Raw genomic sequence first — 15,000 nt, 5'->3', positions numbered from 1 at the left:
TTGTCGGGTTTTAGGTGGTAAAGAATTCCATACGACTGGAGCCGAAACCACGCTCAGCAAACTTTGTTCTTGGGATGTTTTTCTCCATTAGCGAAGAACTGCTGGATCGAGTTGGTTTACATTCCCCGACAAGGCATTCACGGTATTCAGGTGATGTATGGTGAAGGCAATTGTAAGCAAAACATGCGATTATGTATTTTATTCTTTTCTCTATTGGAAGCCAGTGTAATGACTTAAGGACCGGTGTTATGGCTTTGTCCTTGTAAATGTTCGAGCAGCTTTGTTTTGTATCAACTGTAGTATGTTCAGGGATGTTTTTGGTAGGCCGTACAGCAGAGAGTTACAATAATCTATGCGGCTGGTAACAAGGGCATGGATATCATAAGTGTTTTGCATGTTTCGTCATCGATAAAATTTCGTATTCTGCATATCATTTGGAGAGCATTATTTATCGACTGACAGCACTTTGTTATGTGTGCACGCATGTCTAGGTGAGTGTCAATGAAGAAACCCAGGTTTCGAACGACATTGGAATTTTTACTAACAGATTCGCCGAAGGACAGTTGATCAATGAGTATATCCTTTCCTGTCTTTTTGAATACAATCAGCTCAGTTTTGTCCTCATTGAATTTCAGCTTGTTGTTGGTCATCCATGCTTTAACGTTATCTAGACATGCTGCGAGTCGCTCTTTTGTGTCTTCGATATTTTTTGATGGAATGGGAGTGTAACATTGGCGTATCAGCGGCGTATTGATAATGGTTGAGACAGATGATGTTGTTTAAGGGCTTTGTGTACATTGTGAAAATATAAGGGCCAAGCACTGAACCCTGTGGAACGCCAAATTGCAGCTTTGTTGGTGGTGAAAGGGAATCATTTATGAGAACACGTTGTGGCCGATCTCGTAAATAGCATGAAAACTATTCTAGAGCTTTGTCTCCAATTCTAAAGAGCCTCTGCATTCGGTCTAGTAGTATTGCATGATCCACAGTGTCGAACGTGGCACTTAGGTCCAGCAGCAGTAATATTACATTATCGTTTTTGTCAAGTAGGTCAACAATATCATTGTGGACACGCAAAAGTGCTGTTTCTGTGCTGTGATTGCTTATAGGCGGATTGAAAAACATTATGCAGATTGTTTAAATTAATGTAGTTGTTGAGACGTTTGACAACGAGTCTCTCTATTAATTTTGAAATGAAATGAAGGTTCGAGACTGGCCTGTAGTTTTTAAATTGATCGCTAACTTTTTCTTTTTCAAGAGTGGAGTAATTAAAGCTTCCTTGAAGCAGACTGGAATGTCTGCATTCTCGATAGACCTATTTGCAATCGAAGTGATAGCAGGTGCGACTTCCTTTACACATTCTTTCAAAAGCCACGTTGGTACAACATCAAGTTTGCACTGTTTATTTGGGGCTTTCTTAATTAATTCACTAACCTCTTCTATTGAAACGGAACAGAAATTGGACATTGAGCATGATATAGGTGGTATACTATCTTCATATTCAGAGGTGACTGTGTTGTCCATGTTGGATCGAATGGTAGCAATTTTATTACTGAAGTAATCATTGAAGCGCTCTGGCAGTTTTGATTTGTTTGGTGTAATGGCAGTAATTTTTACCCACTATCAACTTTCATCAAGCCGTTCATGACATTAAAAAGCTTCTTACTGTTGCCTTTACTCTCGTTCACCTTGTCTCTAATAGATTTTCTTTTAGTTTCGATTATCAGAGTGTTAGTTGCAGTTCGTGCTTGTTTATACGAGTATAACTCTCTGTGTATTGTGAGCCTTGTTTTCCGCCCTGTTTCTTCCGCTTCTCGTCTCATCTGCTTTGACAACCAAATTTCCTCAGTGAACCATGTGTCAGGTCTTATGGTGATAACTTTGGTTGACAACTGAGCATGGCGATCAAGAAGTTGAGACATAATTTCGTTAAAAATAGAAACTTTTTCATCTGCTGTGTATGCACGTTCAACTTTGGTGGTAAGACCTGATGTAATAAGGTCATTTTTAAATTTCTCAATATCTACTGACTTATATTTTCGACATGTTGCTGTCTTTTTTGTGGGTTTAGGTTTTTCCAATTTCAATTCAAATTAAACAGATTGATGGTCTGATATGTGGTTACTTTGTACGTTGGTGTTATTCAACAAAGTGTCATCACGGTGTTTAATTATGAGGTCTAACGTGTTTCCCTTTTCGTGTGTTGGTTCTGTGATGAGTCGGACATAGTTCTGTGCCTCAATTATTTTTAGAAAATCCAATTTATTGTTATCTGACTCGTCATTCACATAGATGTTAAAATCCCCTAAAATATAAAGATTGTCTTTTGTTGATAGATCGGTGAAATACTGTTCAAATTCTGTCAGAAACTGTCTTGTTGTTGTTTTGTTTTTGTTAGATGGTGTTGGGCGATAAGTAAGAGCAAAGTTAAGTTTCATGTTTTTATAATTTAGTTGGCATTCGATGACTTCGAAGGTCGTTGGCTTAGTTGTTATTTTTATTTTCTGTAAGGCAATATTTTCCTTGTGAATTATCATTAACCCACCACCTTGTCGGCCTTTCCGGCTTTTCTTGATCACATTGTACCCAGTAGCCTTTATTTTATTAATGGTCTAATCACGATTTTCCTTTTTTAGCCATGTCTCTGTTATGAATAATATGTCATAGTCGTTGTCCAAAATGTGTTCATTTGTCTTTTTATTACATACTGATCTTGAGTTAAATAAGCCACATTTCATAAGATTTGACACTTTAATTTTTGACTCCATAGAATCACCAGGGAAAATGTGGAGTTTCAAAACACCCAGTGTATTGTTTATTGGGCACCCAAGACAAGTATTTTCATCTTTAGGTCAATAAAACAATTACAAAAATTGTGCGGATTTTTTGGAAAGGTGAAAATGGGACTTAGATAGTAGATTTTGAAAGTCAACTATTCATATAATATTTCCCTCAAGATGCACACACACATATCCAAACACATTATACACACACACACACACACATGTGTGTATATATATATATATATATATATATATATATATATATATATATATATATATATATATATTTGAGGGGAGTTAGCTGGAACCACGTGGAGTGCTCGACAGTAGGAGAATATGTAAAAAAAAAACGAGGTGAGAACAAAGAAATTAAACATATACACATATATATTATGTATATTATATATATATATATATATATATATATATATATTATATATATATATATATATATATATATATATATCTACAAACGCACTCTCTTTATATCTTTTATCCATATACTTATCTACTCTTCTATTTAACATCTACATACCCCCATTTTTTATCATCTTTAGAAGGAAAAAACACTCACTTGGTGATCCACAGAGTACACAATCAAACGCACAAACAAATAAACAAAGGCATATATACACATAGAATGTGACCCATCGCGTCAAACGGATATTATGTCGGCATGAAGGAGATGGAGAAAACAGAGTTAAAATAGAAAGTATCAAATGAGGGAAATTTTAATATTCGAAAGTTTACAAATACAAAACTCATTTTCTCAAATACAATTTGTTTTAACTCAAATTTCACTAGTTCGGATTACCAGTTAAGGCCGTACTCTTGAAAAATTCGTTTTTAAAATTTTGGCCAGAAAGCTAGTCCTTCAAATATCGATCGAGACGAGGGTCATTTATATCAATCGATATTTGAAGGATGAGGTTTTCAAATTTCTAAATACTAGTTTTTCCAGAGTAAGGCAGTAAATTAGTTATAGTTGAACATTAAGCATACATCTCCATCGTGCCAGGTGGCACATAAGGCCTCAGTGAATGAAGGTAATAGTCCTTCAGAGTCATTAGGTCCATGGAGCCGGAGTTTATCCCTCTTTCTGTATCGTGAAACGGACAATAGCAATTGCTTGCTACCCTTTGGATACCACGCTAGTCTATTGCAAAGTACTTTCCACCAGACCCAGCTACCCAATCACTGCTGGGTGGACAGGGGATGGGCTATAAAAAAATATTAACTTCACCCGTAGTTGATCTTGGTCCCTATGCGTGTAGGACGAGTGCTCTACGAACTCAGCTGTCGGGATCCACCATAAATATAATCACAAGCTCGAAACTTTGCTCATTGAGTGAGACAATCGGAATACATCGCTTAAACTGAAAACTAGAGGTGCCTAGATGAGTCAATGAAATGGAGAGTATAATAAACGGAGTAACATGAAGACGGCTAAAGTCCGAAACGTTATATACTTAGTGTTGTTCCCTTTTTACATGAGCATTATTGCTAATAATATTACGGATTGGCCGAGTTGTTCATTGTGTTCCAGAAGCTTCTCATATAAAGCTAGACTTTTGGCATCCCGACATCATACCGTTTTGAGACAATTGGACACATAAACAGACTAGTCAAACGCACTCATATCTTTTACAATAGAAATATACATCTTTTCAACCTGTCTGAGAACGGATGAGAAAGTGGACTTGGTCAGGTTTCTCTTTACTGGTTGCAAATCATCAATGTCCACTTTCCACCAAACCAGTTGCTTCTTCCGCTGTTCACTTTTCATTCTGAGAATGAAGCATTGTGGTCTATAATTGCATTTGATTTTAAAGTCCGTCGTTGTGTTATTTTTACAACAGTCTTCATTGTTATGCTTTCAAATGAATGAAATGATTCAAAAGTGAAAGAAATATGAAATTTCAGTAAATACAATAACAAAATCTATGTTATCATAGTATAGGTGAAGATGACCATTTATATATATATATATATATATATATATATATATATATAAGAGAGAGAGAGAGAGAGAGAGAGAGAGAGAGGGGGGGGGGGTCTGACGGAGAGAGAGAGACACATAGCCAGAGAGAAATAGAGGAATAGAGGAAGAGAGAGAGAGAGAGAGAGAGAGAGAGAGAGAGAGAGAGAGAGAGAGAGAAAAGATATATTTAATGACAGTTTGATAGAGAGGTGTATTTTGATCGTTGAATGCATGAAAAATAAGTATGATATAGAACTAACCATATGATAACGCCGTCAAAGAAAAAGACTGGCAGCACGTGGTAAAACACGTGCTGCTACCTTTAACCGCTCACTTTCCATGGTAAATTATAGGGAAATAATAACCATAAATATGCGGTTGTTAGGTGGCAAATGTAACACATACTCATAAATATTCGACTACGCATCAAATGCTGTCTAGATATTGATATTTTATGAAGCAAATGCTAAAATATATCAAAAATTACAGTCGATCTACTTTGGGACCGCAGTAAAGTTATTTATTCAAAATAAATACGCTTGTCTGAACAAATTAGGAACTTTTAGGAACCAGATTTTCAGAATGCTTTAGCCATATATGATGAATTTAACTAGCAAAACATTTTATTTATGAATGTTTGATTTTAATAAAAGTGTATCATCCAATGTAAACAACAAAAAATGGGAGACCTATTTCGTGCACAACGTTTTCTTGCTCCAAACATTCCTAATCACCAGCCTAATCACGAGACCAAACGATTCAAACGGTTTCAATTTCTGTGTTTGGGTTCGTAAGTTGTGTCGATTGTAAAGATTTTGTTCAAAGTTAACCCGTAGTAGCTTTCCTGTCTTTAACTTTAAATGTCTCACTGCATAATTTTAGAATGCTTTGTATAAATTTGTTTTCATATTTACGATTCACTTCGTAATTTGACCGAAAGTCGCTAGCTTCACTCAACGATTCTCACGTTGATGTTTCCTTCACTCAAGTCTGCTTCATGCTCATGCAGAGATTGATTCGTACACTTTTTGAGAGAACACACTTTTCATAATAATAGATGGATAATGTTGTTTGTTTTTTGTTGTTTTTTTTTAACTGGTCACAGTTATAATCTAAACATGTGTCAATCATTAAAAAATGAAACAAAGAAACCCCCCAGTAGTTAGGATGTCAACAAAAGTTCAATATTTGAACAATCCCCATCTTTCGTAGTTCATAGTTCGTAGTTCCCACCACTTTCAGTGGTAACATTATTGAGTCTCGCTCTTTCCTATGAAATCATGTTCCGATTTCGAAACAAACTTTATGTCTCTAGATACCTGTTTACGGCTGGAAAAGGAACAAGACAAGGGATCCCTACCACAAACTGTATTTACTTTTGTGCAGCAAAACAAGCTTAACAAAATGTATCAAGTTATGAGTATAACAAACAAAAAATTCTTTAAATTTTATGATGTCCAAAACAAATTTGAATTTGATCGATCGATATTAGAAGGACGAGTTTTCTGGAAAAATTTGAAATACTTGTTTTTCAGAGTACGACAGTAAACTGGTACATATGTATTATAATCGATATTTATTTATGGCATGTAAAACGTTTCTGGCCAAAATGAAAAAGTCATTTTTGATCCTCCATCTCAATCGGGTGTTATGTCGGTGAATCCACGATGCTGAAAATGGATGCAATGTCCAAAGTATATAGTTTGAATTAAATTGCGTACCGTGGGATGGGGTGACTAAGGCCAGTTGGGTTGACTAAGACCAGCCCCCAAATGTGACCCCCAGATTGAAAATTATTATTCAAATATGGTAAAATGTACATCATTTGATATATCGAGTGCGAAAAAAAAGGAAACGTTTAGACGCCAGTAACCGCCGGATTATATCTGATGCAATTCTGAAATGTCACCATAATTAAACCAATTTATTAAAACATTATGTACAAAAATTGCAGGGAAAATTATTGAGAAATATCTATTTGAAGATTGTTTTAATAGTTACACCTCAAAGTTGCCATTAGTATCGAAGATTTTGACGTAATTCTCAAATTTCGATGTGATCTGTCGATCCCCGATTTTACTTTATGACTGTTTGTGGCCTTTTTTTTTTTTTTTTTTTTTTGCAAAATCCAATTGATTTTCGTATGTCTTAGATAATGATCCGATTAATTCCATGCAAATTAAAATTGAATCGTTTAGTTCAGCTTTTGTTTAAAACGGCGTACGACTCTTATACGCCGTTTGACACCATCGTCCATTTTATGCTCTGTAGTCCATTGGATTCAAGTCAGGACTCATTGGAGACCATTTCATCTTTAGAAATACATCAAATATGATTTCTGTGTCTTTTTTTAAAATAATGTAACCGTTGCTTTTCAACAAGACGGGAAACTTTCTACGCAAGTCACACAGCACTGCTAAAAACAAGATGCAAGTTTGGAAACTTTATATATGGTAATTTTTATACGACTTTGGTATAAACGGCATAGTTTCATAACCAATGATTGATTCTTAATCAAACTTAGCAACTATTAATTTAAGGCATTGTTCTATCTGCTTGCAAATTTTCGAATGTTTCTAATTTCTTCTTCATATTATAACAGCATCATAATTTTTTCCATTTTTTATTTCTCGCACCTATATTTCCAAAGATCACTTTTTAACATCTTTATATGATATATCTTGACATTGAAATAAACTGTCTATTGTTCTTTTTCAAAAGTGTCAGGAAGGGTGATTTCAATCAAATGATATATATTTTACCATATTTATTTGATAATTTTTTTACCTGGATGGGGGGGGGGAGCACATTTGGGGGCTGGTCTTAGTTACCCCAACTGGTCTTAATCACCCCATTCCTCAATGATGTTTTTCTTAACGAGAGTATGTAATCTTTTGCCTTTTGAGTTCGTATTTCTTGTAATTTTGACTTTACAGTTAAATATATTTTATAGTATATCCCGACCTAATACCAGATCAGCACATTTTGTCATTACACGGCAGTATGAAAGAAGTATAGGCAATATCCAGCTATGTGGTCTACTGGTTTAGACTACCGCCTTCGGACAGGAATGTCCAAGGTTCCAGTCCCGCTCTGAGCGGCATATAATTGAGTCTTTGGAAAAGGTTCTTTACTCACATTCTCTTACCGTACTCATGAGTAAAATGCTTACATCTGGCCGTTGACTGTGTTGTCTAAGTCCGAGAAACAAATGTGATATCGCCTAATATGGCTCGTCCTACATGTTAAGTGTTGCTGTTGGGTAGGGACCCCTTGCACAGCGCTTTGAGCACATAAAGTGGATGTTGCCCTATATAAATGCTCAAGTTTTGTTGGGTTTTGTTATTGTTTTATACATGTATATTATATATATATATATATATATATATATATATATATATATATATATATATATAAATACTTACTTGAGGACGTATCCAACCCCAACGCCGACGGCTATGATAACGATGGACAAGCTTGTTGACAGACCAATCGCCAAGTCTTGGGTATCTGTATCTAAATCCATACTATTAGTTACTGTTCTATCTTCATTTGAAAAGTGCTTTTCCAACGCTCATTCTTTCTATCTGATTTTCAGCTTCATATCTTTTTTTCTATTAGAATGATGTCCCTTTAGAAGACTCTTTGAGAATATTTATTTGTATCTGATATTTTTGTTTTGTTTGTTTGTTTGTTTTTGTTTGTTTTGCTTTGTTTTTGTTTTGTTTTTGTTTTTGTTGTTTTTTGTTTTTTTTTTTGGGGGGGGGGTTGGTTTTTATTTGTTTTTGTTTTTTGTGTCTGTTTTGTTTTGTTTTGGGTTTGTTTGTTGGTATTTTATTTGTTTGTTTTTTTTTTTGTTGTTGTTGTTTTGTTGTTTTTTGTTGGTTTTATTTTTTTTTGGGGGGGGGGGGGTCCTTTCGCTTTTTGTTCGTTTTGTTTTGGGTTTTTTGTTTCTTTGTTGATTTTTCTGTTGCTGTTTGTTTTGTTTTTTGTTGTTTTTGTTTTGTTTTTTTTTTGTTTTGCTTTTGTTTTATGGTGGGGTTTTATTTGGGGTGGGGGTTTATTCTTTGTTTTTGTTGGGGTTTTTTAGGGGGTGCGTGCTTATGTTTATAGTTTTAGTTTTTTATGTATTTTTTGTTTTATTTTTGTTTATTTGTTGTCATTTTTTGTTGCTGTTGTTGTAATTTTTGTTTGTTTTTTTTTTTTTTTGTTTTGTTTTTTTTTTATTTGTGGACATGGTTTGGAAGTGTTGGGAGGGTTGCTTTTGTTTGTTTTGTTTTTTCTAAAAAAGTTTTAGTTTTATTTTTGTTTGTTGTATTCTTGTTGTTAATGTCGTTATTATTATTATTATCATTATTATTATATTATTATTATTATTATTATTATTATTATTATTATTATTATTATTATTATTATTATTATTATTATTATTATTATTATTATTATTATTATTATTATTATTATTGGTGTTGTTGTTATTGTTTTACGTATTTTGTTGTTTTTTACGCTTTTCTCAGTTGTTTTATGCCTTTTAATGATAGAAAATTTCAACACATTAAGTTAAAGAAAAGATCTAATCATAAAGTTTTATCAGTATTCAAAGAGATCATACACAAAACTGTAATGTATTAATTGAAATAAAATGTATTTCCATGCTTTTAATGTATAAGAGGAAAAACTTATAACAAGTTTTAAATCCCTCACTTACGAGCTTTGGAAAACCACTTTTCAATTCTCTTGCACGTACAACAGTCAAACAAGAAATAGCACACCGACAACTCACTAGTGTACCCAATTGATTAGCCAGATAAGCGCCATATTTCAGAAAGATGCGTATTTATAAATTTAGCCAGAAAACTCGTCTTCAAATACGATCGAATTAAGAGGTCTCAGGTTTGAGAGTTTTTGTTATGATGAAGGTCATTTAAATCGATCGATATTTTAAGGACGAGTTTTCTGGCCAATGTTTTTAACTACGCGTCTTTCTGGAGTACGGCAGGCAACTGATTAGAAACAAAAACAAAAAATTACCAGCTGTACAATTACTCAACATATGTACCTACCCAATCAACCAATTGACCTTTATGCTGATTTTCTTAGCTACTGATCTAACCACACATAATAAATGTACTAACATATGCAATGATTATTGTATGTTATGGTTGGGGGGGGGGGAATTGGTATTAAACATTGTTATTGACAGAACGTTTTATTTTATATATATATATATATATATATATATATATATATATATATATATATATATATATATATATTTATATATTGATTTGGAACAAACTTATGTATTCCCAATTCAAAGTTTTGGCCACAGATTGAGTTCCAAGTGATTTAAAATACCAAATTACTGAACCTTTTTATTGAAGATCAGGAATATTGTGTGTCTATGAAAGAAATGGACGTTGAAATGAAAATAACCCTGGCAGTTTACCTACTTTCAAGGTTTTATAAATGTGGTAAACCCTCTTTGTACGAATATCTAATTATAACGAAATCTCGATTTACTTTTCAGGCCCTGAAGTAGAAATTACGGGCATTGGTTTGTTTATTTCAATTTGTACCGCGTGCCAAACTGTTTTAAGACTATGTTTGCATTCAGAGCTGACTCCATTTCACCAGCCCGTCGTCGTTAATTTGTCCTGTTTCAGCGGGTGGTCGTGGCTAGTGAGTTTAATCCCTTGGTCAGCCAATAGAAGGTCCGTGTACTACTGCACCCAGCAGGCCCTGCAGGTCCGTGTATGTACGACTAAAGTATCCCAAATCGGTATCCTACTGACCTACCTGTCGTCCCGAATCGAGGATGCTAAGAATGTCAGAACGACATTTATTAACGGCATTAAGCAAAATAAAATACATAAACTGTCCAAATAGATCTACTGAGATTGTATCGGGGCGAGTAGACAACTCCAAACAAGGCGGGTAAACAACTCCACTCTTGGACGGACTGTAACAGTAGCAGATATCTTCGTGATACACTTACTAAAAGCGCATTCCTAACCTACCTCTCCTTTGTGGCCAGAGACACACATAGAGACCTGTTACAGGTTAAATGGATGGTCCTTGTGAACTGAATTCATAAGCAGATGGTTTTATAATCCCGGAGACATTGTCCTCGTCGCCTTACAGATGGAGTTTCAGGAAGGCTAACTTACATTTTACATTGTCACGATGGAAATTCAACATGGTATTAGCCGGACCTTATGTTGACAGCAACCATCTGTTAAATAGTTTGACCATGTAATTATCTCCCCTATCGAGTGTGACACTTTACACCTAAGTGCCAGAAAACCCTAATCCTCTCGGATCGTTCACGCTCAGTCAGGCACCGGACAATGGAAATTATTTAAGTGTTAAACATCGAGCAGAGATTCGTTTGAACCTTATAAAACCCGTACGTTGAAGCGAAACATCGCTTCCAAAAATCTACCTCCCCAGGAAAGGACAATGTCTTTTATTCTATTCAATGGTGTGCTATTCAAAAAAGGGGTGAGTGAAAACACTGATTTAATTCCTTTAAATTCTTTCTGATCTACAGACTATGTATCAACACCATTATCTGCCTACTCTTCCTATACCCAATTATTGTATTATTATGACTTTGTTACGCATTGTATCATTATGACTTGGATACATGTAATTGATCATATATTACAATATCGTTCTTTTATCTAGACTAGTGCGGTCTTGTAAAGTTCATGAAGCCGGTGTAACTATCTTTTATTTACGTCATGTAATATCTGGGCGCTAGCATAATTAATTCATGAGTCTAAACATATAACACTCACGCTGTAGACTATTTTACTATAATATTGTTAGGCTTGTTTAGCCGTTGGTACCATTTGAACCTGTTTACTAGGTCTGACTTTAGACTAGCCTTGAGGCAAACATTATCCTTATCATAAGCTTAGGACTTCAATACTATTTAATATAATGTACAATATTTACTAAAAGTGCCACTGTATGAGGGCACCCAATTGGCACAGACAGGCCAATGAGGTTTAACACGGAGAAATCTGACGCCATGTATACATTTATCAGATCAAACCAGATTCCAATCCCTTCATACTTGAATATGAATAGGAATTCCAGCCTGACACCGTTGCATCAGACCGGCACCCAACATTAAAGACCAGAGAGACGGCCAGACTGGCTAAGAACCTCGGCTTCCACAAGTTAAGCTCTTCGCAGAAAAAAATGAATATTGTGGCTATCGATGTTTAAGTGCTCAATGATGTCATAAACAAGAAATATGTAAATACGTACATTAATACTTATAGCCAGAATAAATCAGATAGACTAACATTTATTGTCAAATACAAGTGGGACCGTAACTTTATTGCTAATGCATTGTTTATTTTATTGTGAATGTTATATTCTTAGTCAGATATACGAGCTATTCATCATTGCTATTTATTATTATCATGTATTATATAATAGGGAAATCATAGTATGTGCAGACTATTATATTAAACTAAAGTAATTGGGCGATTCGACAGGTGTAGAAGTTGATTGCCTATGAAAAACGCTAGAGTGGGGGGAGCATTCTCACTTAAATTTTGTATTTAATAAAATTTAATCTCCACCTTAAACCACGCATTATACCTACGAGTATCTCTCCTAATTCCAAAAACATAACCAGACTGGACAGCTCGTTAAAATTGCACAGCGCTGTGTTTTACCAGACAAGCAAAAATGCCATACACCTTGGTGGATGGACAAATCAGAAAGGTTTTACCAAAAGTATCCGTCTCTAACAGATGGAATGGAGCAAGGATGGCTGGAGATTGTGGAAAATAGTGACATGAAACAATCTAACTGCTATAAAAGTTATTGGATCCCAACCGGCTGCACCGAAATCTGAGACTGGCGTCATCGCCAAAAACATAAAGGAGCGTATTGTTTTCCAGCGCGAATCACTTTATTAGGCATAGGGGTACTGTCAGATTGGGGACTCGCTACCAGGGGAAGAGTCGGGCGGAATCGCACCGTTCAGTCCAAGAGAAGTGGTTGTAGCCAATAGATCATAAGCAATGTTAATGCCGTGAAGTTCGACAGCGTGTGTCGTTATTGTTACAAATCTGGGCCGCGGGACACGGCTCTGGTTTGGAGCGTAATGTCTGATGCCGTTTTGAAAGGAAAGTTTTCACACATGCGGACAAATCCCGAAAAATAGTTGCCATTTTGAATGGAGGTATATAACAATGTGAAATTGAATGTAAGCTTCAATGTAATATACGAAAACAAATAAAATGGACGTTTAGGATTTCCCCTTTATCAACAAAACAGGATGAATGAAACGTCCATTTTATCTGTTTTCGTATGTTAATTGAAGCTAACATTCAATTTCACATTATTATTTATTTCTTCGAGCTTCGAGCAGCAACATTTACATTCTGAAGGAAGGTAAAATGGCGAAGGAATCGGATAGCGACGACACTTAATCACTCTTAAGCTACCTTTACAATGGATCGTGTGTTATTGAATTGATGGAGACTGGTCCTAAACGCATTCCGGCTTCATAGATGTGAAATACACAATGGGATAAGTCATTGCCCTTACCTCGCATTGAGGCAGAATACAAACAGAAGCCACGAGCTGTCACCATATTGATAGACCTATCAAAAACATGCGATATGGCCTGTTGCGATGGGCTAATGCTAAAACTTGCGAAGATCACAATTTGCAGAGAAGTAGAAATTCCCACAAATTAATTTTTTTAAATTAGCGTGGCGCGTCTTTCTGTCAAATGGTGTTCTAACGTCAAAAGGAATATTTATACATGAGTCCGGGGTTTTTTTTCAACATTTACGTAATACGGCTTATGGCGTCTACTGCAAAAGGTACCTAACAAAGTTAGTAAAACCGATGACAAAACTCAGATTGCTGGTTCTTTCAGAAATTTATTTTGGTTATCAAAATTGTATGGGTTCTTTTCAAACTTTTTATTCGAAATAGATACCCATCAAAAGCGACATTTGAACTAAATTAATGGAAAAGTGTTTATATTATAGCATGTATTGATATTAGTGATCCCAAAAGCCACGTTAAAGTGCGTATCTCAACAACTCAACCACAACATCTACACTCACCGTCCTCCTCTGAAATTAGAAATGAAAGGATAGTTTATTTCTGAGCTTATTCTATCCCTTTTGCCACTCGTGCAATGTAGGGACCAATTCATGTCTTGCCTATGTTACACATTAGATTATTATATTTTCAAACACATGAAATTGTGCGTATGACAAGTAATGCTCAAAAAAATCGTCATCATTAGCAAATAACGCACGTCTTTACACTTCAATGTACAAAATTGCAACGTCGCTTGATTGTTACTAATTAATATGTGACGATTTAATGACACGGAAAAGTCAGATCTGAACAAACTGTTTAATCCTCAACCGCCGTGTATTCACATTCTGGATTCGTAGATATAATAATTGGAATCTTCACCGTTGAATTCTTAGATTAATAAATGTATTTATCAAATCTTGTTCATTTGATCGAAAAAAAAGTCAACACTTAAGATGGCAGTAGCTTTGATTTAAAATGGATAATGGCCATTATCCGTTGGAGAGCTCGATTCAAAGGGCACTTAAAAGCAACCGCTTTTGCATCCATATAGCTTTCGTCTTTTTTTATACCTGTAGGTTTCTTGACACAAAAGAATTCCTTCATATATTTTTATCTCCGTTTTTGTGTGTGGGTGTTTTATCTTCATAGACAATTTCTAATTGTCTAAATATCGGAAACCATCTGAACAAATGATTCTAGGTCGCACTCTTGATATATTTATGTATACAATGGTGAGAGCAAATTATGTGAAACAATCTGGAACAAAACATATATTTAAACTAACTTAAATGATTTGGACCCTTGTATAAGGTAGGCGATAAACACATTGCTAACTATTTGAATAACTAAAGGTTTAAAAATAAAACACGTTCTCATCCTTTCTGTGGTCAAAAACCTTTGGCGTGGATTTAATACGAGCCACCAGGGCAGCGAACAAATGAAGTTGGATTACAACTTCGTTTAAAAAGAAAAACGTTATTTCCCATACCTTGACTGAACTCCTCACAAAGCTGGTCCTGAAAGCCGCATTCTGGTATGTCCTCAACTGGACCATCACCCCCTGGCCAACTAATCTTGGTGTCGGGGAACAACTCCAAGTCGGCGGTTTGGGATCTGTAAACAGCCACTCGCTGAAATAAAAGAGAC

At 35.2% G+C, this 15,000-nt stretch overlaps 1 protein-coding gene across 5 annotated transcripts in view; it reads right to left on the bottom strand.

The window, feature by feature from the left end:
• LOC144976530 (atrial natriuretic peptide receptor 1-like) overlaps positions 1-15,000 on the bottom strand; it is a 52,930-nt gene that overhangs the window by 25,633 nt on the left and 12,297 nt on the right. For 3 of the 5 annotated variants that reach the window (XR_013646117.1, XM_078920830.1, XM_078920838.1), the window contains exons 8-10: positions 14,843-14,984; positions 8,190-8,280; positions 4,456-4,570 (exon numbers count right to left, since the gene is read on the bottom strand). Coding sequence is in view for 4 of the 5 variants with exons in the window: in XM_078920830.1 (XP_078776956.1) it covers positions 4,456-4,570; positions 8,190-8,280; positions 14,843-14,984 (348 nt within the window). In the remaining variant the exon portion in view is untranslated. Of the gene's footprint in view, positions 1-4,455; positions 4,592-8,189; positions 8,281-14,842; positions 14,985-15,000 lie in introns of all 5 variants that reach the window. The other 2 variants (XM_078920827.1, XM_078920824.1) reach the window with 1 other exon arrangement.

Source organism: Berghia stephanieae, chromosome 1, assembly GCF_034508935.2.
Source record: "Berghia stephanieae isolate SIO BIC M18660-M18661 chromosome 1, UCSD_Bste_1.3, whole genome shotgun sequence".
Classification (NCBI taxonomy): domain Eukaryota; kingdom Metazoa; phylum Mollusca; class Gastropoda; order Nudibranchia; family Aeolidiidae; genus Berghia; species Berghia stephanieae.
The sequence above is the reverse complement of the archived record's forward strand: the minus strand, read 5'-3'. Positions and strand labels throughout refer to the sequence as shown.